The 24,731-nt window shown below is 43.8% G+C and overlaps 1 protein-coding gene across 3 annotated transcripts in view; it reads right to left on the reverse strand.

Moving 5' to 3' along the window:
- Positions 1 to 24,731, reverse strand: part of LOC141147166 (annexin A1-like) — a 44,065-nt gene that overhangs the window by 15,478 nt on the left and 3,856 nt on the right. For all 3 annotated transcript variants that reach the window (XR_012245024.1, XM_073634332.1, XM_073634319.1), the window contains exons 2-9: positions 20,149 to 20,228; positions 11,048 to 11,138; positions 8,612 to 8,706; positions 7,547 to 7,660; positions 6,770 to 6,860; positions 4,995 to 5,074; positions 2,227 to 2,283; positions 2,038 to 2,131 (exon numbers count right to left, since the gene is read on the reverse strand). Coding sequence is in view for 2 of the 3 variants with exons in the window: in XM_073634319.1 (XP_073490420.1) it covers positions 2,038 to 2,131; positions 2,227 to 2,283; positions 4,995 to 5,074; positions 6,770 to 6,860; positions 7,547 to 7,660; positions 8,612 to 8,706; positions 11,048 to 11,138; positions 20,149 to 20,228 (702 nt within the window). In the remaining variant the exon portion in view is untranslated. The remainder of the gene's footprint in view (positions 1 to 2,037; positions 2,132 to 2,226; positions 2,284 to 4,994; positions 5,075 to 6,769; positions 6,861 to 7,546; positions 7,661 to 8,611; positions 8,707 to 11,047; positions 11,139 to 20,148; positions 20,229 to 24,731) is intronic.

Below are 24,731 nucleotides of genomic sequence, written 5' to 3' on the forward strand. Positions count from 1 at the left end.
TTCATTTTGTCCAGATGGAACAAATCCCTCCACGGCACTGGAGGCAGCAGTGGTGGGATCAATGGAGGCGCTCAAATTTTTAATCTACAGGGGACCTCGTGCCCCATATTCCCCAACTCCCTCCATGCGTACCACCCTGTGGGCTTGGCGAGCAGGATTAGCAATAGAGAAATATAGGAATAATGAAGTTTCGCCAAATGCCCCAATTTGGTTGAACCCTAACCTCCCCCACCTATACAGAATGCTAGACCCATATGCATGGACTAAATATGGCGTAAAAATCATATCACAGACAGTTTCACAAAATGCTTTAGCCTCCTCAACTCTCCTCAGAATAATATTCCAAACCACTATCCGTTATCTCAATTACCACACTCCTCCTGCATGGTAGTCCAGTTGGGGTTGGAAAAGACACTCAGATCAAGATGTGGTGAAAAGCCTACCTCACACTTATACGAGCACCTGATCTTTGTCTCTCCCACCCATGGATAAGCTCTGGTCCTGCTGGCTACGAGACATTCCTACACTGGACAACGATGTTTGGGATGATATCTGGGATTTCCCCTTTAGCTCCCTAGTCTCTACGTGACAGACTTGTGCAGTTTAAATTGTGCATAGAGCATATATTGCATGCCATATAGACTCCACAAGATGAAACGGGAGTATGGGATAGCAGATTAAAGTGAAAGCCTGTGACAAAGGGAGGGCACACCACAGCTGATGCTACCAAGGTGATTGAGCCTCTAGGGCTCTGAATCCCCTTTTATTTGATAATACTCAAACACCTAGCTGCCCAGATACAGAGGTCACCTGACCAGGTAGGTAGCCAAAGGCCAATGGGAATGCTTTCTACACTTTTCCAGACCTGAGGATTTTACCAATAGTAGATTAAGAAAACCAGTCATCTGCCTGGATACAACTAGACCCATTTCCAGAGGTCAGGGAGCCAATGGGAACTCTTCCTGCAAATTTAGCTGAGGGGAGACTAGAAATCTCAGCTGCCGCAATCCCATGAGGCAAGGAGGGCTTAAAACTGCCCCCCCCCCTTTTCCTTGCACTCTGCAGAATGCTGGAGGTGCAACTCCTGACCACTTTTCACACTTCTGGAACTGCCCCAAGATTCAGCAATACTGCCTGGAGGTACTATATCTGATTAATATGGTCACTGCGGTCACACTTCCGATGACAATGGATATATGTCTTTTAGGGCTGATAGAACAAATTATACCGACTGTTGCAAAGAGAACTTTGATTGGGTTGTTAGTCTTCTATGCCTGGAAAAATATTGCAATGCACTGGAAAAAACCTGCTGCACCATCTTTAGCTTAATGGAAACGCCTAGTTAATGACAGCCTCCCACTTTACAAAGATACCTGTACAAATAGAGGGTGCCCCATGAAATATAATATATGGTGTGCATGGTTAGCTGAACAGCCTAATGGTTTAGAGGGAAGAATGCAAACCTATGAATATACTTGCAGGTACATAACTGTCCTCCATTATACGATCGGGTAGATATGTCCAGCTGAGAAATTGTTGTTTCGGATAACTCGGATCGTTTTGTTATCTCATTCAAACTCACACCTATGTAAATATACTGCTAAACCACACAGTGGTCTCAAAATGGAAAACTGTCAGCTGTGTGTACAGACACCAACAGGAGGGAGCAGCTGGAGTGAGCACTCCACTGCTCAGATGTGCTTTCTCCCCTCCCAGTGCAGCTCCTGTATTCCTGTGATTACCGCTACTGGCTTCTGAATACAGGAGCATGCTTTGAGGGGGGAGAGCACAGCTTTCCAGCTCTACTGCTGGAAGCGCTGTCATCTGACAGGAGTGTTGATGCAGCTGTCAATACTCATGTCAGCCATATAGCCAGAATGGCAGTGCCCTCATCCTTGCAGTATACAATTGCGCCCAGGGGAGCCGCCCCTCCTGCCCACCCATTGTCCCAGCCCTGGCTTTCAGAACCTACTGGTAAAACATTACAATCACTACTCAACGTGTATTCACTGAAAGGATTCTAGTTTTGGCCTCTACCTTTGTAAAGCTGGGGTAAGCTCCTTGAAGTGAGAATATTTATGAAAACGCCTGTATCCGTTCCTTTGCGCTTTTCTCCTGCTTCATAAAGAGCCTGTAAAATGAAAAAAAAAAAAAGTGACCTCAGCAAATCAGATCTACTGTACATGCAAAAAAAAAAATTATATAGATCAGGGGCCACTTTATTACCCTGGCATCGTTGTCAGCCTGCTCATCATTCACAGGTGCACTTTCATTGCGTTCACCCTAGAAAGCAAGTGTTAAACATAATTTGAATGTAAATGCAAGTACAACATGGAACCACTTGATTTAAACGTAATGTAGTCCCTTAAAACAAAGTATATACACGTTTGAACATAATTTTTTTTACCCAATTTGTTGAAATTAGGGATGAGGTACCGTATATACTAAAGTAGTTTTTAAATACTACTCTTCATAAACTTATATAGTCTTACTTTTGATGGCAGACTTTGGTCTGTATTGAAAGAATTTATAGAGCTTACATTCAGATTTACTTAGCATCTTCTCTCACACACTTTACACTTTAACTATTGGGTTAATTCTAATGCGGTCAGGTTCTGCAGGACTGCCTGCTTGTTTTAACCTGGGAGCTGCAATGCGCACCGGGCACCCTCCCTCTCCCCTCCACCCATTGTGACATGGGGGGACTGGGTGGATGGATCCAAATGCACATTGGCGCCATGCTCTGCATGACCCACTTTTGGAGCATCATGGTGCTGGAGTGGCTTTTTAATGTCTTGGCCACCTTGCAAGGCAATACTTGTGCACCAATCAAGGACAGCGCTTTGCCATTAGACAGTCCTTTCAGGTTCTCATGGACACATCACACTCAACACCTGTATCTTGGTTTTTATAGTGCCCACCTAAGGTAATCATTCTGGAAGCTTTTTTGCTTTGATGTTTTCTTGGTTTCTTTTTCATCCCATCTTACTGGCTTGGTAGGTCTTGATCACTACTTCTATTACACAATAGATTTTCACTCCCTTCTGCACTTTTATATGTCTACAAGATTCTGGATTACCTCCCGTTTCTCCAACAGGAACACTTGCATGGTGGGTTCATGCAACACTTACCATACACCATGGCTTTATGCCTTCTGTGCACCAAGGTTATGGTTCATCTGCAGCACCATCTACCCACTGTTACTCCCTCCATAGTCACCATATAGTTATGGAAAATGTATTTCAATGTTAACAGTTACGTCGAACATTATAGTTACATATTATAAAGTTAAAGGTATTACTCTGCTTCAGAGTTGAACACGGAGACCACTATTCCTTTGGGGCTATACTTATGTCTATGTGCGCCTTTTTCCACAGATCTGTATGACCACAGCTCCCAGGACAGACTCAGCAGCCCCCTTTTTCCAGTGCCGCATGCTTGAACTTGAGGCCGTGTTTGCATGTATGTAAGGAGTAATATGTAATATATTTTTGCCATATCAACCATCACGATATAAAGTACAAATCGGCTTACATCACGTCAGTGCTTTATGATGCCTTCCGTGGTTGTTCATACATTTAATGCAATATGGTTCATGGCAACAATGTGAAAATGATAAATTTTTACCTAAAATGGGTCATGTGAATTTATCTATGCCTCATTTAAAGTCCCAACCCTGTCTTTTTTCTACAGATATAGGAATGTAAGTGCACAACTCATTTGTTATGCGCTTCATTTGAAGTCCCAAACCCCAAACCCCCCCCCCAGATTGGTCCCATTCAATAAAGTTCACACTGCATGGGATGCAGAAAAGCCATTGGTAAAAGTTTTTACAAGCATTCTGCCTAATTGACTTTCATTCCCCTTTAGCAGTCTCCAATCTTTGTAAACAAAAAAAGGGCCAGTTTACTGTCCTTGAGGGCCAGACTGTGGCCATTATCAGCAGAAAAGGCCTCAACAGGGGAATTAAACAATACCTCATCTTTGGTATTAGGAGGAATAGTGCCCCATGGATGGGTGTTAGTGAGGAATCGTGCCTCATTGTTATTGTCAAAAGAGGCCAGGAAGCTGAAAGTAAATGCTGCAGGGCTCAATGAGAGCTGATTGGAGGGAAGGGACACCTCCCCTTCACACGTGAACAGATGTGAGGCTGTCAAGCTGGAGGTCCCTCACCTTTTTAACTTTTGGTGTCAGGAACACTTGTCAGAAATCACTCTTGCTGAGGGGAACGAGGCAGCACACAAACACTTTGTGCTCTGGATTGAGTCAAGTACACACTATAGAGGGATATGCTTTGTTCTCATTTCATGTCTGAGGTTTACAACCACTTTAAGGTGAGCGTAATCAACCAGACACACGGGTAAAGCACTGTTCCTTTGTGTCCTTATAATATCTACTGCAGTGTGTAATTATGGCTCCATCAGAAAACTAGAATAAGTCCCTTCAATCAATTTTGCATGACAATCATCCTAATCACGTTTGACTTAAAGCGTTTGTTACCCCCAACATTTCATATTCCAGAGTTGTGCCTGCTGTACCATGTACTTGTATTGCTTCCTTTATATGAAATTCCTGGCATACCTGCCAGTCCCTCTGCTTTCCTTTTAAAATTAAAATTTCCTATTAAAAAAAAACTGACCACACCAAGGAGGAGAACACACCTTAGTTTGTGCTGCTGGGAACTCCGTGTGCTCTCCCACAATGATCAGACTTGTCCTGACATGTGCGTCACTGGGAAGATCAGTGCATGGCTGCTTCTCCCTTCTCCCACCAGCTCTTATGCAGCCAAGAGGGAAGATACTCACAAAGGGGGGGGGGGGGGGGGGGTTGGGATTTATAACTTTTTTTATATCTATACAAAAAGGTTTTGCCTTTTATTTCTATTTTAAACTTAACGGGTTGGAATAGTTTACTTGTAATATCCACATACCTTGTCAATTTGTACATACAAAAGCAATACAATTTGATTAGCATAAAATTCACAAATCTAATACCTTAATGAGTGCTAGAAGGGCTTTTTGGAAGTCTCCAGATGTGTCGGAAGCAACATCTTTTGCAAGTTCTTTCTTAAAATCTGATATGGAAAAAAAAAAAAAAAAAAAAAAAAAAAAACACACTTGCTTAATGCAACCAGCTGTGCCCCAATTTAAATCCAACATGCAGAAGCTAGTCCTACGAGTCAATTTATTCTACCCATTTGCACACCTTTCGATGATTTAGATCAGGGATATGCAATTAGCGGACCTCCAGCTGTTGCAAAACTACAAGTTCCATCATGCCTCTGCCTCTGGGTGTCATGCCTGCAGCTGTCAGTCTTGCTATGCCTCATGGGACTTGTAGTTCTGCAACAGCTGGAGGTCTGCTAATTGCATATCCCTGATTTAGAAGGTTGTCATGAATTAGTTTACCCAAATTGTCATGGAAGGGACAGTGCTTCACAAGAAAACATCTTGCAATATTTAGCAATTAGCTGGGGTGAAAGCCTAATGGTACTACCAAAGTTTATAACAGTTCCCCAGTTAAAAAACAGGCAAGAAGCACACAGCGGATCCTTTGACATGCACGCGTCATACAGCCATGCAACTGTTATTGCTGGTTTAAGATTTGTTTATCAGTTGTGACTGTTAAAGGCCAATTGAACTTTGTTTAAAATTGAATTACATTTCAGGTGCATCACAACATAAAAAAGGTGTGCCAAGTCTCAGGGCTCATTTACAATGGCAACCAAAACATACTAAAGCAACACCACTAGTATACATGTGCTGCATTACAGCACAACCCACAGTAACCCATTACAATGCATTGTGATGTAAACAAATTTGCCGTGTCTGTTCATTCATGTGCATTGACAGGCAATTCATTCGTGCAACACCAACAAAATTGCATGCGAGAAAACAGTTTCTCCCAAAACGCAGCCACAAACTAAAGACGCTTGCTTTCTGTTTGGAAGCAATGGTCTTTCTGCAGGAGGTTTGAAACAGCCCCTACTGGGACTCTGATCAGCAGAGCATTCATGTTGCCGATTGCAGCGCTATAGACCTGACCCAGAAAGGGGCGTGTTAGACCCCTTCAATGAAACCACAACTTCCCCACCAAGGTTAAGAGCCATTTTCCCCCATGCTGTTAAGGGACAGGCTTTTCTACTCTGGCTATGGCCAATTTTTAAAGAAACTGTGGGGCTTTGCATACCTTTGCTTTGACACACATGGAATGTATTTGGCATATTTAAACCAAGAGATAAATTGTGCTTTAAATATGCTTAAAACAGGTGTCCAGCAAGGCCCAAATGATCCTTAGACTCCTTGTAACTTGATTTTGTAAATGTATATTTTGATTTGAGTCTTTCCACACTGCTAAACAGATTAGCCCTATACAGAATAGTATATCCAGATATAAAAGCAAAAATTCTACAGGTTTCTTGTAATCAACAAATCTTAAAAGCTTTAGTTTTGTAATTGTATACCAAAATTCTGTACTTTATAGTAAGCACACTATTCTTTAACCTGTAAATGCACACTGGAAAATATAAAATTAAAGTCAGTCAAAAGCTTGAGTTTCGACTGACAAGATTTCAGATGCTCACAGTTAATCATCAATCCCCTTCACGAAACAACGAAAAGGGGTCTGGTTTCTTGCAACGGAGGTGAAAAATATCACTTGAATGTAAATGACCTGCAGGGTTTTAGAATAGATAGCACCAGATCATAGCAACAGCATGTGCTAACAACTTCTATTTCAACAGTATGTTTATACTAATAACTTCCCCTACCTTCTTTGTAAACCTTATTAATTTCTCTGATCTCACGATTGTCCCGCGATACAAGAATTTCAATTAAAGTACTTTCATCTGTTCCAAGTCCCTAAAGAGAAGAAATAAAAAAAAAATAAAAAAAATAATGGAGAACAATGTCGAACCTTTTGTTCATATACTAATGAACTGAAAAATATACCAAGTTCAGTGTGACTGATTTGCAAGTTGCAGTAGAACAAACCCATATAACCAAAGTTTCCATTAGCTATTGAAGGTCATCTGAATGTGTGTTTTGGTTGCGCGTTTAATACTCAAAATTTCTCACGTTCATCCAAAAAATATATGTGGAGCCTTTACCAGGAGCACCAGCATCCATGCCAAGATTACAGATTACCTATTATGGTGGAAACTTATGCAGTGTGGCAAAAAAAAAAAAAAAAAAAAACCCCACACACACCAAAACACAGGAGCATTCTACAAAGCGAAAAGCTCCCAAGAACAAATTAAATTGATACGGTAAGGGCCCTTTTACACCATACATGTTTATAATGCATGCTTCTGCCATGCATTTATTACGATGGTATGTGTTTAATGCACACGTTTGTATGTAAGGGTAGAGTGTCATAGCAACTTAATACAGATTTCTCTTCAATGTTACAGACGTTTACCAAAAACGTCTGAATTGGACTGCTTATCCAGCATGAACACATTGGTATGCTACATGCATTTGCACTTTTAATACATGCTGCACTGTAGTGCAACTATATTAAAATGGGCCCCATTTTGTGTCATTACCTTGACGGCATTCTTCAGGCAATGTGCATCATACTGGGCTGGGGTTTTCATCAATGCCAAAACAACTTCCTCCAAGTTGCTCGAGAGTGCTTTTTTCAATGCATCATCTAAACTCTGCAAGACATTAAATATATGTTACCACCATTTAAATAAAAAAAAAAAAAAAAAAAAAAGAAGAAGTGGTGAGTGACTATCTGATTTGAGAATTTCTACTGACTTTAGTGAAACTAACCCAACATATAGGCTCAATATAAAAGCCTGACCTTTAAAGATTCTTAAAATGTCTAGCGAAGCCTTGTCTTACATACACACAAAGCTAAAGAAAAAAACAAAAAAACAAAAAAACAAAAAACAGGGTTATAACCATCAGAAGGGGAACAAAGTACTAGCAATTCCTAACACTTGTTTTATCCTTCAGCACTAAAGTTCAGTTAACAGGAAAAATGCCCTTTACCTAGCATCTTAATTTATAGTAGGTGGTTACTGGCATTTCTACTATATCAGGGATATGCAATTAGCAGACCTCCAGCTGTTGCAGAACTACAAGTCCCATGAGGCCTAGCAATTCTCTGACAGCCACAAGCATGACACCCAGAGGCACAGGCATGATGGGACTTGTAGTTTTGCAACAGCTTGAGGTCCGCTAATTGCATATCCCTGCACTATATGATCACAGTGTAGTCACAATAGGTGATAGCAAGTTCAGTTAGGATTCCTTATACACCAAGAGGTTGCATTTGCTCAAACTAGAACCTTTATATTCAGAGCAACCCCTTGTTTCTCATACTAACCCCCCCGTCCATGGAGACCACCAATAAAATGGTGGTAATGGAATGGTAGATGACCAGGGCTTGAAGATGACCAATGCCAACATATTAATTTGACCACAACGGAGTTAAAATTTCAAAAGATCTTGGAAGTCATAGATAATTATAGAAGGGTTTCTAAACCGTGTTACATAAATATGGGTACTAGTGACAACTGTCACTTGACCAGGATTTTCTCCTTCCATATCCTGTAATTGTAGCATGACCTATCAAATTTTATGATTCAAGTTTCTTCTACCTTTCCTGTCTGTTGTTGATAAGCTGCTTTGATTTGCTGGCGTTCACTGTTTGTCCTTTTGGTCAGGATATCAATGATAGTGCCTTCATCCACCCCTGTGGTAACAAAAACATGAAATATTCAGCAAGTCTTTTTTCCGGCAAAGATATAATGGAATATACACATGACCAGAATGGTTGGCACCAAGATTCAAGCAGGACCTGGTTTAAGTTTTGAAACATCTGGTGTTTATAGTAGTCAGTGTCCTATTTTAGCAAATTTCCACAAGCAGCGAGAATAAGATTAGTGATACGACTTGCTTCCTCTAAAGCTGGGTACACATGTAGCGAAATGCGACCAGCCAAATTTTGACCTGTATGTGGCCCTCAACAGAAGTCGATTGGTAGATCAGCCTTTATCAAATTAGACTGCTGGAAAACTTCTGGTCAGCCACTGCTGCCCTGACCAGTGTATAGGAGTCCCGTTGTCAGAATACAATAGCAGAACAGAGGATTCGTCCAGTAGCCTGGAAAAAAAAAAAAAACAAACACACACACACACTATACTTATGCATTCAGACATTGTGTGCTTTATAGCCCATGCTTATCCAATAGGAGAGGACAAAAACTGTGCAAATTAAATTTTAGTGTATAAAAGTGCAGGCTACAGCCAAGTTTAAAGTGTTACTAAACCTGCAACAGTAAAGTCAGTTTGTATATGCTGTAAAGCATGCTTGTTATACTCACTGTGAAACCCAAGTTGTTAATCCTCTGCATTGTGTAAAAAGGCCATTTGAGCCTGTCTTTCGATCCTCCTTCCACAGTCCCCAATCCATCTCCTGACAGTACAGAGCCTTGAGGGCATTCTGCATATGCCAAGTTTATTGCTAGAGGGTTTTTTTGGGAGGGTGCATGTGATCAGCACAGGGCCAATCATCACTGTCCAGACAGAGGGTCAGGTGTGATGCAGCCTCATAGGACAGTTAGAGAATGCAAACTCCTCCTACAAGCTTTAACCAGGACACTGGTAGAAGTCACAAGACTGCTATATACTGCTGATGAGAAAAAAGTTATTTAGCAGTTTATATTTACTAAAATAATTACATTTCCACACTCTGTACTGTGGGAGACCAGATATAGTGAATGCAGTGTCCTGTTTAGTAACACTTTAAACCTGCTCCCACCCCCCTTTTTATCTCCTGTACCAACTACCCTGTTTAGAATAAAGATGCCTATACTTAACTGGTCTCCAGTATGGTCAAGTGATCCCAGCTTCAAGTAATGGGGACAGCCGACAATGGATGCCCCATAGTAAGGCTATGGGTGACGTGACTGCCTTGGCATTCTATTCATTGTTGGCACTTTTCTGTCCCCTGAAGCTAGCTGCTGGGCAGACCAAAGTGCTCCGAGACTAGGCAAGTATATGCATCTACCATTCACAGGGTAGTTAGTAGGTGGGTGTAAGCCAATTTAAAGAGTTCAGGTTTTTTGTTTTCAAACGCAAAACCTGCCTAGGTGGATGCACCATCAATCCGATGCTGCATCTGTCCCCCCGCTGGCTCACCAAGACTATGAGCAGAGCGACCAAAGACTGCTGATCACTCAGTTTGAGCAGAGAGCTGTTGACAGTCACTGCCATCTGCCCTGCCCCGCCCCCCCCCCCCACATTCACTGGAGCACTGGGCTGTGGAGGGGGTGGGTGCAGCTGGTTTAGGCTCTCAGCAGCACAGAGGCGGAGCCAGGTGCTGGACAGATCCCGACTTTGTCAGTCTTATCCGAGCTTGGACCAGCTCCAATGTTGGAAACGGGTCACTGGAGTGCAGAATGAACTGCACTTCTGTGAGCCATAGGAGAAGAACAGTCAAATAAGCTTTGATTATACTTCCAAGTATAGTTAGCTCTAGCCCAGACTTACGCTAATGTAGTCAAATGAGGAATAAGTATGACACCTTCCACATCACCACATAATTTCCCTAGCTCTATAAAATATTAAAATATGGGATGTGTGTGTCAGGTAGGGATGAAGTCTTTGTTTAAGATAAGACAGTGACAATGGAGTCATGACAGAACCTTAAACTCTGGATGCTTCCAGAACTATGAGTCATGCAGGGGGATAAATAATCCTGTAAACAATTAGAGACCCTAACATATTAAAGCTGAAGTTTAGCCAAGGGTTATAGCAACAAGACTTCTATATAAAAAAAAAAAAAAAAAAACAAACCCACCACACACACACACTAAAAATTAGAATGCGGAGGGGGCGAGTCCTTGTCAGGAGCTTGTTCATTGCAGCTTCACAGAAGACTGACACAATAAGTCTCAGAGCCAGAAATTCAGCAGAAGAGGACAGGGTATCCCTGTTGAGATTTCTCAAAGGATACAGCTATCTGCACAATGTGTGACATGCTTCATTACAGGTTAGGTCACTAAATCTAGAGATAATTTTTATAGATCTTACCTTTAGCTTTTATTGCTTTATCAAGATTAGCAGCATCTGTTGCAGGATTGAATCCAGATGTTGCCTGTAGCGATGGTCCACAACTGTCAGCCTACAAAGTAAGAGGACCTTGCATTGTGATCACATGAAAGTTATCTTTAAATTACGATTATTCAGGATTTATTTAGCAACAACTGTTTGCCCCCCATGCTTTATAAAATATAGACAGTACAGTTCAAGAAGGTTTGAAGAGCCCTGCTTTTGAGTGTATAAAGTCTAAAAAAGGAGGGGCAAGTGATTCAAAAAGGTAATGCCCCTGTGGGGATAAGTTGATGGAATAAGTGTTTTAATGCCAGGTCCTCGCCAAGCCTTTATAGAAAGCTCTAACTTTTTTTTTTTTAAAAAACACAAGACGATCAAAGCAAGATTATCAAAGCACTAAAGAGTGGAGGTGAACCTGTTTGCCATTTGCAAACCAGCCAAATTGCCTACCCGAACTCCCACATGCTACATATTTGGATTGGATTATTACAGTTATATGGCGCCAACAGTTTGTGCAGCGCTTTACAAAGCTAGGGCAAACAGTACAGGAGGAAGAGGGCCCTATTAGAGCTTACAATCTAGAAAGGAGAGTGAAATTATACAAAAAAAAAAAAAAAAAAAAAAAAAAAAAAAAAAAAAAAAAAAAAAAAAAAAAAAAAAAAAAGGTAATAACTGATGGGGTTGGGATAAGGATCTGCTTGAATTTTTAAAGTTAAGCCAATGCCATTTTTATAGCAGAATCACGAAGCTCACTTTAAAAATAAGGGGCACCCCAAATATTTGCCCCCTCCAAGGGTAATGCATTACATTAAAGTGGATGTAACCCTCATATACCCAGTGAAGTGAACAGCCTCAGAGGAAACAAATCCTCTTACATACGTTTTACATGTATATATCTGCTGTCTTCAGCTTTATATATCCTTTAGAAAGTGCACATCTGCGAGATCTTCTCTTCCTGGTTAGCATTGGAGAAGCCTGTGCATACAGCCAGGACAGCTGATGGGAGGAAAGGTACACACCCCCTCTCATAGGTAGACTTTCAGATCTGTTTGTTGAATCGTTCAGGGCTCTGCTAATCTATAGCATCCTCCCCAACACAAAACACTGGCTGCTTTTATCATTCGACTGAACTTGTCAGACGTTATTATGCTAACAGCAGAAGAAATCTCTGGGGCACAGTGCTTTGAAGAAAAAAAAACTGCAGATATACATGCCCAACTCAAATTTCATGAATCAGGTTTACACCCACTTTAACACTCTGTCAAGAATATAGAATGCTTGGGTCAAGCAGCTCACGGTCTAGTGTGTAGTTAAAGCTGTGTGTACACACATTAGCACAAGTCAATGTGCTGGTCCACCACTGGCTTTTTGGCTAAAATACAGCAGAACCAAGAATTGCAGAGTGGGTTGCAGCTTCTGTGACTCACCAGACCTGCATCCCATTATGTTTTTTTTCCCGGCTTGCCTCCTGACTCCCCTCATTACTCTGCTTAATCCCGATCTCCCATTGCAGATCTTGACTTGTGTACTGACTTCATCCTCTGCCTGTTTTTGTACTTCTGCCAACTGAGATTGACCCAGGTCTGGCTCCTGATCCAGCCTTCCAAATTGGTACCTCTGCTACCTGAATGTTACCAATTCTGGCTCTTGACTATGATCAATTCCTGGATCCAAGTTTCTTTGCTTTATCTGGATGTCAAAATTCTGCACAAGTTCCAGATTAAGCATTCACAGCAATAGTATCCAAACTCATCTGACCGCCCACTATGTCAAGTCCTAATGTAGGCATCTGTCATTACTCATCCAGCTACACCTCATCAACTCCAGGGGAGTAGTGGACAGGTGGTGTAATGGAGGTCCTTGTCAGCTTAGCCTCTACTAGGTATGTGGCACACCCCTTATTGCTCACTTCCACAAAGTACAGTGTAAATAACCACATTAATACCTTAGAAACATCTTACCTACAATACAAAAAAAAAAAGTCAGCTTGATGTCACTGGCAGCTGCCATTGCCGATCCCCATGTGAAAACTACTTGCCTGCCAGCCTCTGGTTTTAAATTTTCTGTTACAGATCCTGGATGTGATGAATGTGCATTCATCAGGGTCAGACAAAATATTGAGTCAGTTGAAAAAGGGCAGCCTGGCACCAAATATGGTGAGATAAGCAGTAGCAGCCTATGTTTCTCTGAGTAGGTTTACCTAAATACATACAAGAGTTGAAGGGCAACAAAACAGTGGTCCAAAATGTAGTTTGCCATTAGTTTCCAACAACCAAGTTTCTCCTATTTATAGCTAAAACCCAAGCAAATAGCTAAATACACAGATAAAAACATGAGTGGTTTTATCTGCCAAAGGATTTGTATTTTTGTCCATCCTTCCATAAGATTTATACAGCCCTACCACAAAGCAATCTGGCGAATGACTGTTCTAGAATGCAGTGGTGTTCTGTCTCCACCTACAGTCTAACTGGACAGTGAAATCAACAAACTGATTAGGTCATCTCTGCTCTATCGGCATATGCGTGGTCAACATGTTTGCTTGTAGCACACCTGAGGTGCTCCCAGTCCTGCCCCCCCCCCCCCAAAGGCTGCTGCATTGGGGTTTACAAGAGGCTGCTACCAAGTCCAAATTTAACACCAATTGCCCTCAATGAATTTGAGTCATAGCCACATTTTGTATCTGCTTTGGAGTTTAGCTTTAACTGATTTCCCTTTTCAAATGTTAAGAACTTGGCCAAATACCTCCCAACAAACCACTGGCAAACACTTTTCAGTGAAATAATAAGCTAGAACTTGCCAAGATACAAGATTAGCCAACATAACATAAGCAGCCTTGATGCCATTGGTAGACACCACACCCAAATTCATTCTCCACACTTAATTGGAAGCACATGTTAGAGTAAAGTTTGGGAGAGGCTAGAAACACGCCTACTCCCACGGGAGGAGAACCAGGAAGTGCAAAGAAGAATGGAAAAATAAAAAGGTAATTACGGCGATTTAATTTTTTTTTAAATGGCATGTCAGCATCTAGGCAAGTAAGAGAATACATACAGATATTGTTCAAAATTTGGGTGGAACCCTGCTTTAATATCTACCTGCAGCTTTGTCTCGTCTTAGACTCACCACTTCCATCACATATTCTCCTTTAGATCTACCAAAAAATAATGTAGTGCAAGGGCAGCCTACCTGACTGGATATAAATGGGATAGTTTAGGAAGGCCCTTATGGTGCATCTAAAGTGGATTGTACAGAGATTGTAACATATGGTGCCCCTTGGAGAACCATACCATTTGCTCTGTAATAGAGAGCTATCTCTCCATCTATCGTACTACAGTAAACAAAGGAAATCTGTGCTGAGCTAACCTAGCCTTCTGAAAAAAGGCATGACTTATGCTGATCCATTTGCTTCAATATGGGGTCAATAACAGATCAGGTATGCCTATCAGGATTCATGATATCACTGGGAGGTATCAGCTCAAGTTAAATCAGGTATAATGCTGGAAGAAAGCACTTTTAAATAGTCATCAATAAATATTGAACTTTAGCTCACCAACAACTGCATTGTTAATGTACTAAACCCACTCACTAAAGGCAAAAACTTTATCGAGTGTGGCAGGAACACCTGTCAGTTTATTTCCGTCTGTGCCCCCAGAAAAGTAATAGAGGTGAAATCTTAAACGGGGCACCAGTTCTGATGATCTGGGGGTCCAAGGAATTCCCCATCACTTCCTGTTTGGCTATGGAACGGGAATGGAAAATGATTCTCTACAAAAGGGGCACAGAACACCACATCCAAAAATTAGGTTTGCCTATAGTTCTACTTAAGGGTTTTTTGGTAGCTTTTATGCACGGATGCATGAAGAATGAAAGGTGTGCAGGATTCCCAATTTGTCTTTTTGCAAGTCTCTTAACTTTCTGGGTCCCCCTCTCAAAAAGCTATACTGACTGGACACTTACATTTAAATTTGACTTCTTGGCAGCTGAGGTTCTACTGGCATCTTAGTCTTGGTATTTAAGGCAGGTAGGTCAGCTTTCATACCATTACTTTCTGTAGCTCCAAGCAGAACTCCATGCCAGTATCTGCAAGAGTTCCTCCAAGGAGGAGAGATCCTTGCAGCACTCCAGTCATAGGCCTAAAGGCCTGGGAACAAGGCAGGTCTTACCCACTCATCCTCACAGGACAAAAGCCCAGACCATGTGTCAGGTGGTGTCTCATATTTAATATTTCTCCCAGCATGCATCAGCAGGCCACCCAAGCATCGATGGGCTAGGACATTAAATCTTATCACAGAATGAGACCTGTAGAACACCCTGCTGGAGCAAGCTCAGCCCAACAAGTGAATGAGATTGTACATTCAGTGCTTATAGAACACTAACAAGCACATACAAGTCAGCTCCCCACTTCCTGTAAAATTAAATACAAAAATAGAAGAGAATACTGCATCCCTGCACCATTGATTGCTTTACATTGTAAGCATTTACCTTTTTACAGATTACATTACACACCTCAGTTCTGTATTGTGGGGTTTCAGCATCTCAAGTATGAGAATTTAGTTCATGAACCCTGCATAAAGGTCAAGGGGCAGCCATTCTATCCTGTGTGTTGACACTATACTAGAATACCTTTAGCTTAAGGTACCAGGTAAAAAGGTCTTAATTGTTAAGACAGTATTCTCTACTAGTCAGCCATCTGCAAAATTTACATTAGGATATTAACAGTGAAGTGCACAGTGACTGTAAAGTGCGGCAAGCTTTAGCAACCTGAATTCACTTCTGTACTCTGCTGATTGCAATGCAAACACCATCACCGCTCTTTGCAATGCTTCACCAACATGTCTGTTTAAAAAAAGTAGGCTTAATTTGTTGATTATGGTTACCAAACACTGTCAGCCACCCTTCTCTGCCAATTCCTCCACTGGCTTCTACTTACTCAGCAAAAGCCAAAATACTATCAGCATACAAAGCCACCCGCAGCTCTGCAATGCATACTGCACTGATGCATTTATCAACAAAAATGGTGTTACAACAGGTGGGGAGGTCACATCACAATCGCCTCCACACCACCTCTGACAAGCAAGCCGAACACAAATAGCTCTTCAGGAGTGTGGAAAGTTTAGATGCACATCTAAATTTTGCAACTTCCCTATGTGGCCTCTACAGGAATCATGCATTGGTAGCCATTGTTTGCCAAACAAGCAAAAAAAAAAAAAAAAAAATTCACGTTCAGATGCCTCTCCTCATCTTGGGGCAATAGCCTACAAGCAAATAGACTAACATGACCAGTTACATGCAACAGTGTTTCTGGGAAGTCTTCCAGGGCAGCACCCTGAGAGATGACTGGTCCCACCTGACAGGAAATACAATTAAAGGTTAAACTCCCGCCTCTCCCTGTGCTCCTCAGTTGTGAAAAAGTATTGACCCACACCAGTGCATGAGAGTGAAAAACCGACTGGAAGATGCTGAGGGGGGAGCTATGGACCAATTTCCCAGGGAAGGGAACAAGGTCCTCTTGGGCCACCATGGGGTGATTAGAATTAGTCTGCCCTCTGGGACTTAGTTCTAATCCTGAGGATACTGCAGAAACTAAGGGAAAAGGCATATGCTAAAGCAGAAGTCCCAAACTTGGGCCATCGTGTCCACCCACTCTGAATCCCTTTGCCAAGAGAAAAGAATCTCTTCTGTTCCTTCTGCGGGCAAAGAGGTCAATCTCTGGGTTGCCAAAGTGCCAGCACACGAGAGAACACTTCGGGATTCAATTCCCACTCCCCCTGGTGAATCAGCTGCCGACTGAGATAGTCCGCTTAGACATTGTATGCCCCCTTTATATGTACAGTTGAAATAGAGGGGATTCATTGCGCAGCCCACCTGAGGATTTCCATAGCCAGGACCAAAAGAGCACGAGACCTGGTACCTCCCTGATTCAGGAATGCTACCACAGTTGCATTGTCGGACGGGATCTGGACCTCTCAGCCCTGATTCTCTCTAAGGCCCTTAAGGCCTCTCTGACCATCAAGAGTTCTCGGAAGTTGGAGGAAGCGTTCCTGGCCCTGGTTCCAGGCACCCTGGGCTCAAAGTTCCTCTAAGTGGGGCCCCCCAACCTCAGGCACTTGCATCCGTTGTTATTCTGAGGGGTTGGAGTTGACCGCAAAGGTGGTCCTTCAGCAGCCTCTGAGGGTAGAGCCACTACTGTAGAGACTCCCTTACCTCTGCTGGAATGGGAACCCTGTCCATCGTTCCTCTCCCCCCGTCCCAGGAGGATAGGAGGAATTGCTGGGGAGTCCTGGAATGGAGCGGAGCCCATGGAACTGCTGGGATACAGGACGTCAGGCCAAGAACTCATGATCCCTCTGTAAGACCTCCTCTAAATCTAGAAGGGATGCTACTGCTGAAATGAGGCCCTCTACCTTGCCCTGGGGTAAAACAAGCTTTTGTGCTGTTGAATCCACCAGGAGTCCTAGATAGAGCTTGATCTGAGCAGGAACCAGTGAGGACTTCTCCTGGCTGATGATCCAACCCAGAGACTCCAGTATACTCACTACCTTGGCCAGGTCGGAGAGAAGGAGGAGATCGATTCTGGTTGTAAACTAGTATGTCGTCGAGATAGGGGGATCAGAGTTACCCCCTGGAGATGAAGGAAAGCAACCACCCCTGCCCGAATCTTTGTAAACACTCTTGGACTGGCAGCCAGGCCGAAGGGTAGGGTAGAGAACTGCCAGTGCTGCACCCCCTGCTCGGAGGGGATTGCAAACCTTAGAAAAGCCTGGTGTTCTGGAAAGATAGGGATATGGAGATAGGCATCCTTCAAGTCGATCATAAATATGTCCTTGAGAAGGTGCTTTGAGTATAAATGCTTTCCATGCGGCACCTCTTGTACCACAGGAACGAATTTAGCCTCTAAATTTATTATAAGACAGTACCTTCCTGAGGGCTTTGGGACTACAAAGATGTGAGAGTAGAATCCCTGCCTGCATTGTCCTGCTGGGACTGGCATGATGACTGCCTGCTCTGCCAGCTCTGACATTGTGCAAGATACCCACTGCCGAGAGGATCCTTGGGCAAGTGGGTTAAAAGGAAACTTGGGGGGGTGGGGGAAGAGAGAAACTCTAGCCGGTACCCCACCCCTTACAATCTGGAGGATGTAGGGACTGAGTAATCCTTTTCTACAGAGAGGAAGTGGGAAAGTCTTCCCCCCACTCTTGCGTCACTTGGTGTCCTTGTCAGACTTCTGGCTGGGGAAGAGGAGACAGTACCCTTTCTATCTCCAAACCGGTTTTTAGCCTGGAGGCCTCAAAAAATTTCCCCTGTCTTTAAGTTTAGTGGGAAATTTCTTGCCCTTATCTGTAGACAGACAGGGCCTGATCCAACCCTGTGCCAAAAAGCAGGGAACCCTCAAATGGAAGGCCACACAGCTGAGTCTTAGAATAGTTGTCCCCATCCCAGGTCTTAACCCACAAGGCTCTCCTTGCGGAGTTTAACAGGGCACCAGTCTTGGCAGTTGTACGCATCGTCTTGACTGCAGCATCTGCCAGGTAGGAGACTGCTCTACCCATCACCTCTAAAGAGTCCAATACCCGTTTGGATTTGGAGGTTCGTGACACATGACCCATTAGTTTGGCGACCCACATGTCTGCATTCCTTGTCACACAAGCCAAAGCCAATGCAGGACTCCTAACCGCTGCATTGGCTTCTCAGGCCCTACGCAAGAGGGGCTCGGTGCGTCAGTCCGTCTGGTCTCTGATGTGGCCTGCATCCTCAAAAGAGGACAGACTGCTTGGACACCTGCACCAGGGAATCATCTAGTCTAGGTGTTTTAAAGAACCTCTCTTCTTCCTCCTTAAAAGGGACACCTACGTTTCCACGTTTTAAACTTCAAACTCTTTCGTTTAGGTTCCTTCCACTCCCTTCAGGATGATATCCTTGAGGGCCTAGTGAACCAGGAAATCTTTGGCCTGGGGCTTAACCAATCCTCTATACCTTCTGTCCTGGGCAGACACCTGGGCTGTGGGTTCCTGTATTTCCTCTGACACATACTGCCCTAAGGAGGCCCTCCATGTTGTCGGTCGAAAATATATGTCTGCCGGGTCTGGAGTTCTTCCTCCTCCTGACTGTCTACTAAGCCCTCATCAGAACAACTGTGGTCAGGAGCCTCAGCCTCATCTTCCTGCTCAGAATCCTGAGACGGAAGAGATCTCAGGGGTTCTGGACGCCTTCTATTGCCCCCTGGCCCGTTAGAGAAGGAGCCCTCCTGGGAGGAAGAACCCTCTCTGCTAGTGTGAGGTTCCGGCTCCCTAGACTTATTGGATGCTTGGAAGGCCTTAAGAGCATCTCCATCGGTATGGAGAGGTTTCTTTCCCTGCTAACTTGTGAATACATTTGTAGCAAAAGGTCTTAGAATGGTCCTGGGGTAACTTGTTACAGTACCCGCATCTTTTAGAGCAGGATGGAGTCTTTATAGGACAGCTGGCAACCCCCTGGGCAGTGACGTCCTCTCCTGAAAAAAAAAAAAAAAAAAAAAAAAACCACACTGACACCCGGTCAGGTAAGGGGGAGGGAGCAGGAAAGTGGTCCCTGAATGTCTGGGTACTCCACTGTGCCCAGGGTCCTTCAGTACTCAGGGGGCTCTTCCAAATCTGATGCCCTCCAATGAGAGAAAGTGAGACCCCCCCCGGAAGGAAAGATATCCTACTGAACCCAAAAAGCTTATCAAGCTTGTGGTCTGGCTCCCAGGGGGAGACCACCAGCCCCAGGTCTCTCGGGGGGGGGGGGGACACATTAAAGACCTGAGGAGCACAGGTTGGGGCGGGGGTTTTAACCTCTTTGTTGATTGTGTTTCCTGTCAGGTGGGACCAGTCATCTCTCAAGGTGCCGTCCTGGAAGACGACTTGAGAAAAATGCATTTGGAAATAAGCCACTTCACACCAGCTACTACAGCTGTATTGTAGTTGGTATCCTTGACAATTTTCTCTTCAGGGGATAGAAGTTAGACAGCTGGAAGAGATGTCCATGGTTTGCATCTCTGCAATACCCATTTTAAAGACCACTAGACAACAGAAATTCATTGGAATTAGCAGTCAACTTACAGCCACTGGTTCAGGTCCGCCTTCTAGAAAATTAGCCTGAGCAAGGAATTGTTGCATGAAAGACATTTTGAATGAAGTGCCTATAAAAGAAAAAAAAAAAAAAAAAAAAAAGTTTAATCCACCAATAAAAATGCCATTTTAAAACTAAGGCTAGACCATTCAAGGTGTCCATACAATAAGTGCGTACTTCTCACTTCAACCTCAGACCATGCATGCCAAAATGATCGGTACATAAAAAAGGTTTCTAGAAAGCACACACTAAAAATTTAGATCGCTAACAAGTCCCAACCTTTTTCGGCTTCTAAGCCACCTTATTGATGTGTAGCCTTATAGCAAGCGGACAGTTTGGAAGGGGTAGTGCCAAGCAGAGCTTTACATGAAAAACAGCCTAGTCTCTGGATCAGCTGATTAGTTAAGCTTGTGTTTCACTGGACAGCAACCATAGCTTATGCAATCATACCATTTTTGTCTGATTCGTTTATGGCTATTGGCCACTTTAACATTGCTTGGGTAACAAAAATTCTGTTGATGAAATGGAGTGGGAACCTCTGTCAGGTGTGTTTAATCTGATCCTGTTTTGGGAGGATTCCCCTTCATTTTTTGATGTGGTAACCACTGTCCTAGTGACAGGGAATAGAGAGCATGTCCCAAACTGGAACAAAGACAGCAAAAGAGCATACAAGTCCAAAGCTACCCCTGGCACTTACATCCTGAAAGCAGTCACCAGGAAATCACAACTTAGGCCCCTTTCACACGAGGCGGACTCAGCTTCCACGGAGTCTGCCAGCTCAGCGGGAGATCAGTTCGTTGATCTCCACTGAGCCGGAGGATGACAGGTCCCTCTCTGCTCACTGAGCGGGGAGGGGCTTGTCAGGCGCCGCTGCCGCCTATGGAGTGATCGGATGAAAACGGACAGCATGTCCGTTTTATCAGATCTCACCCGATCCAATAGCGATGGACCTGGACATAGGGCCATCTGTCTGCTTTTAGCGGTTCGGACCGGGTCGGATGTCAGCGGACATGTCTCCGCTGACATCCGTCGCTCCATAGGCTAACATGGAGCACCCATTCAGGTCCGCCGTCAAAACTGACAGGCGGACCTGAGCTGTCCGACCGTGTGAAAGGGGCCTTACAAGGTCAGTGCACACAAGTCCCCAGGATAGCAGCACACCTTCCAGCTTTCTCCAAACACCAAGGATACCATGTCCCAGAGCCAGCTCCTGAAAGGTGGATTCAGATTCTCATCCTTGCCACTACTAAGAACTCAGAACTGCTATAAAGTCCATAGGTTGCCTCAGGGGGCAGCAGGTCTCCAGACTACTTAGCACATCCCCAGCCACCTCCTGGGCACTCCAAGGATTCGTAAGATAAATATTCAGGCTGGTCATTTGCCTGTCCTAGCCCCATAGTCCAGAAACTTCTTTCAGAAGCAGTCAAACTCTCAGCCTGTGAAGACCTGGACAGATGAGAACAATCACTGTTCCCCTGACTACAAAAGGAGCGAAAAGCAATTTGCCTAGCATTCTACACTAGGAGTGTGTCACAAAGTTCTCTTTAGTGATTGGAATCAGACCATAAACAATTTTAGATTAAATGGATTCAAAAAAAAAAAAAAAAGTGACAAGATTTAAAGGAGCATTCCAAGCATGGGCATCCTCAGCATAGGGCAAGGTGGGGCAATTGCGCCCCCCCCCCCCCCCGGAATCGTAAGAAGGTAGAGGTCGACCGAAATATTGGAGGAGGAACGTGGGGTTCCTCCTTTCTCCACACGCTGTTGTCAGAGCAGCGCCGGGAGAGAGAGACAAAATTGAGGTTGGATGTCGGGGGTGGGCATGACCCAGCTATCCAACACCAGCCAATGGGATGGGATCTGGGCGGGCCGCTATGTGTATGTTGTCCCACCCCTTTCTTAAACAGCCCAATCATTGGCTGAATAGCTGCTGGGTCCCGCCCACCTCACGCTGAATTTGTCAGCTCCCCTCTTTCTATGTCTGCTGGCCTGGGGCTGCTCTCAGTCTGTTCCGACTTATCACAGATTGATACAGACATCCGTCCCTCCCTCACCCCCGGCCCGATCATCAGAACATCATTGGCTCTGACTGCCGCTTGGGCCTCTGCTCAACATCTCGGCTGTTCTGTAACATGATTGGCTGCCTCAGCCTGCCTGTGTAACGTCGCTATGCCGATCCGGCCGGCGCGGCTCCTCCCACAGGTGTGTGCGGTGACCGAGAGAGAATATGCTGCCAGTGCCATCGCATCACTGAAGAACCACAGGTAACAGCACTGCAGTGCCACTTAGGAGAAATATACATACATGGTGGGCAGCTGAGCTATTGCTGGAAAAATATATATTTGTGTTGTGCGTTATAATCTTCTTCACTTTGTATGGAAGTTACTCAGTCTCTCAGGCATACCAGTCCATGATGCCCATATAAATATAGCCTAGGGAATGTACTATTGTAAATTGCCTTAAGCATCGTTAGTTTCTTCTTGCTGGGGGCTGCCAATATGTTAAATGCCAGAGCAGTCACTTCTTGGAAACTCTCCTTGGTTTAAAAAAAACTGTCACTTTAACTAAAACATGTACATTTTCAGCCTTGGTTGTAGCTCTTGGTATAGAGAGGAAGGCTGACAGAAGCTTTACAGTGTTGAAGTTTACAGGCTTCCATTTAGTAAAAGGGAGATAACATACAGTAGATGAGAAGGAACCATCCTTGTGAGCTCTATTCTTGTGTCTCCCTGGCAGCAGAGTTTGCTTTGTCACTTCTCCTGCTTCACAATCAGTTTACTTTGTACAGTCTCAGTCTTCCCCTTTCAGCTACAATAAAATCTTAAAGCTCTCAGCCAAGTGGCCTCTAGTGGCTCTTATTTTAGGTGCTCTAAACTGCCAATACCACCAGTGCTCACACTCCTTACCAGATGATACAACCTCGATCAAATGAGCTCCAGCTGAATTAAAACCATACATCAATAATGGCACCATCTTGGTTTCTGAGATTGTGGTCTCATGCGAGCGCAACAGCTAAATATTTTTTTTTTTAAACTTGCTGCACTACCAGTTTGTCCTCCCTTTTCTTTTCACATCATATGCAGTTAGATGACCTCTTTGTGGAGCCATAGTGAGCGAAGGTGCCATTGTTGATGTATGGCTGTAATTCAGCCAGAGCGCATCTCATTGAGATCGGGTTATCCGGTAGGGAGATGTAAGCAGTGGCGGCATTGGCCCACTCCCCTTAATGCACACAGGAACAGAGCTAAGGCTGTCAACTGGAGGTACCTCCCAGTCAACCTTTTTCTCTTGGTGTCAGGAAAACATGTCAGAAGTGAAGAGACCCACTGCTCTTGTGCACATCACTGGATCCCGATAGGGCTCAGGTAAGTATTAGGGGGGCTGCTGCACACAGGTTAACCTTCATGCATATGCATGAAGGTAAAAAACCATGAGCCTTTACAACCACTTAATACCTGTTTAAGAAACGTAGGGATATGCAAGAGGTTAAAAGGAAGAGGAGAAAGTCCACAGATGAAGTTACTAGTTATTAATCTTTACCGATCAAAGACTTGGCGCATGAGCCAAAATGAGAGTTGCTCCAAATCAGATTCAAAAAACCATTTTCAACTCTGAATTGGGTGTGTCTGGACAGCAAAACAATTTCCAACTCCAGACAAAGCCTAGCCTTGAGAAAAAAAAAAAAGGGGGGGGGGGGCAGTTTTGTCATCAGTGAATCAACTGGGGAGATCTCTGCTCACTTTTCATCCCTGTGACACCAGGACAGAAAATGAGATCAGGAGTCCAAGACAACGCATAGTACAATCCTCTCTTCATTATGAAAAGTGTTGCTATATTGAGGTTTCCTTCAAAGAAATGTTCTATCAATTTCTGTCACTCACATGGCCCGGTCTCATTTCCCATTGATTAGTTTGAAACTTTTAAGTAGAATGCAGAGAATCATTTGAATTTTTAGTTTTGTTACATTTTATTGTGAGAATGCAACAATGGCCTACAAGTTGAATCAAGACAGACAATATACAGTATGTTAGTACAAGTTGAGAGACCTGGCAGTGTTGGGTCCAGTGTTGTACAATAAATATTTGAATGGATGATAGTTGACAAGTAGCAAGGGAAGGGTGAAGTTCTCAATTTTTAGGTTAACATGTGTAATTCAACTGGAGAATAATTGGCTAGAAGTCTGAGTATGCTGGATATAGTATCAATCTCCCCACGTTTTTCACCAGCTGCTGCCAGGAACCAGTGCTGACACAGACTCTCTTAAAGAGACACAGCCCATCAGCTCCTGCGGGGGAATTCTCCCCCTACCTATGTGTGTGCGCGAGCGGTGCTCACAGAAAGACTAGCTGCCCATTCTGTTCCCTCCCCTGCTTTGCTATTGGCAAGGAGAGGGAGCCAATGAACAAGAGCTGCAAAAAGAGCAACGTATTGAGGGACATTTAGTCCTCGAACAGCCCCATGGTTGTCCATGTGGGTAGCACATCCCAGCATGCTCTGGGGGAAAAGAAGACACCCAGAGACTGACTGAGCTGGAGGAGATGCCACGAGGCAAGGTGGAGAAGACCGAACCCAG

Source organism: Aquarana catesbeiana, linkage group LG01 (assembly GCF_042186555.1).
Source record: "Aquarana catesbeiana isolate 2022-GZ linkage group LG01, ASM4218655v1, whole genome shotgun sequence".
NCBI classification, from domain to species: Eukaryota; Metazoa; Chordata; class Amphibia; order Anura; family Ranidae; genus Aquarana; species Aquarana catesbeiana.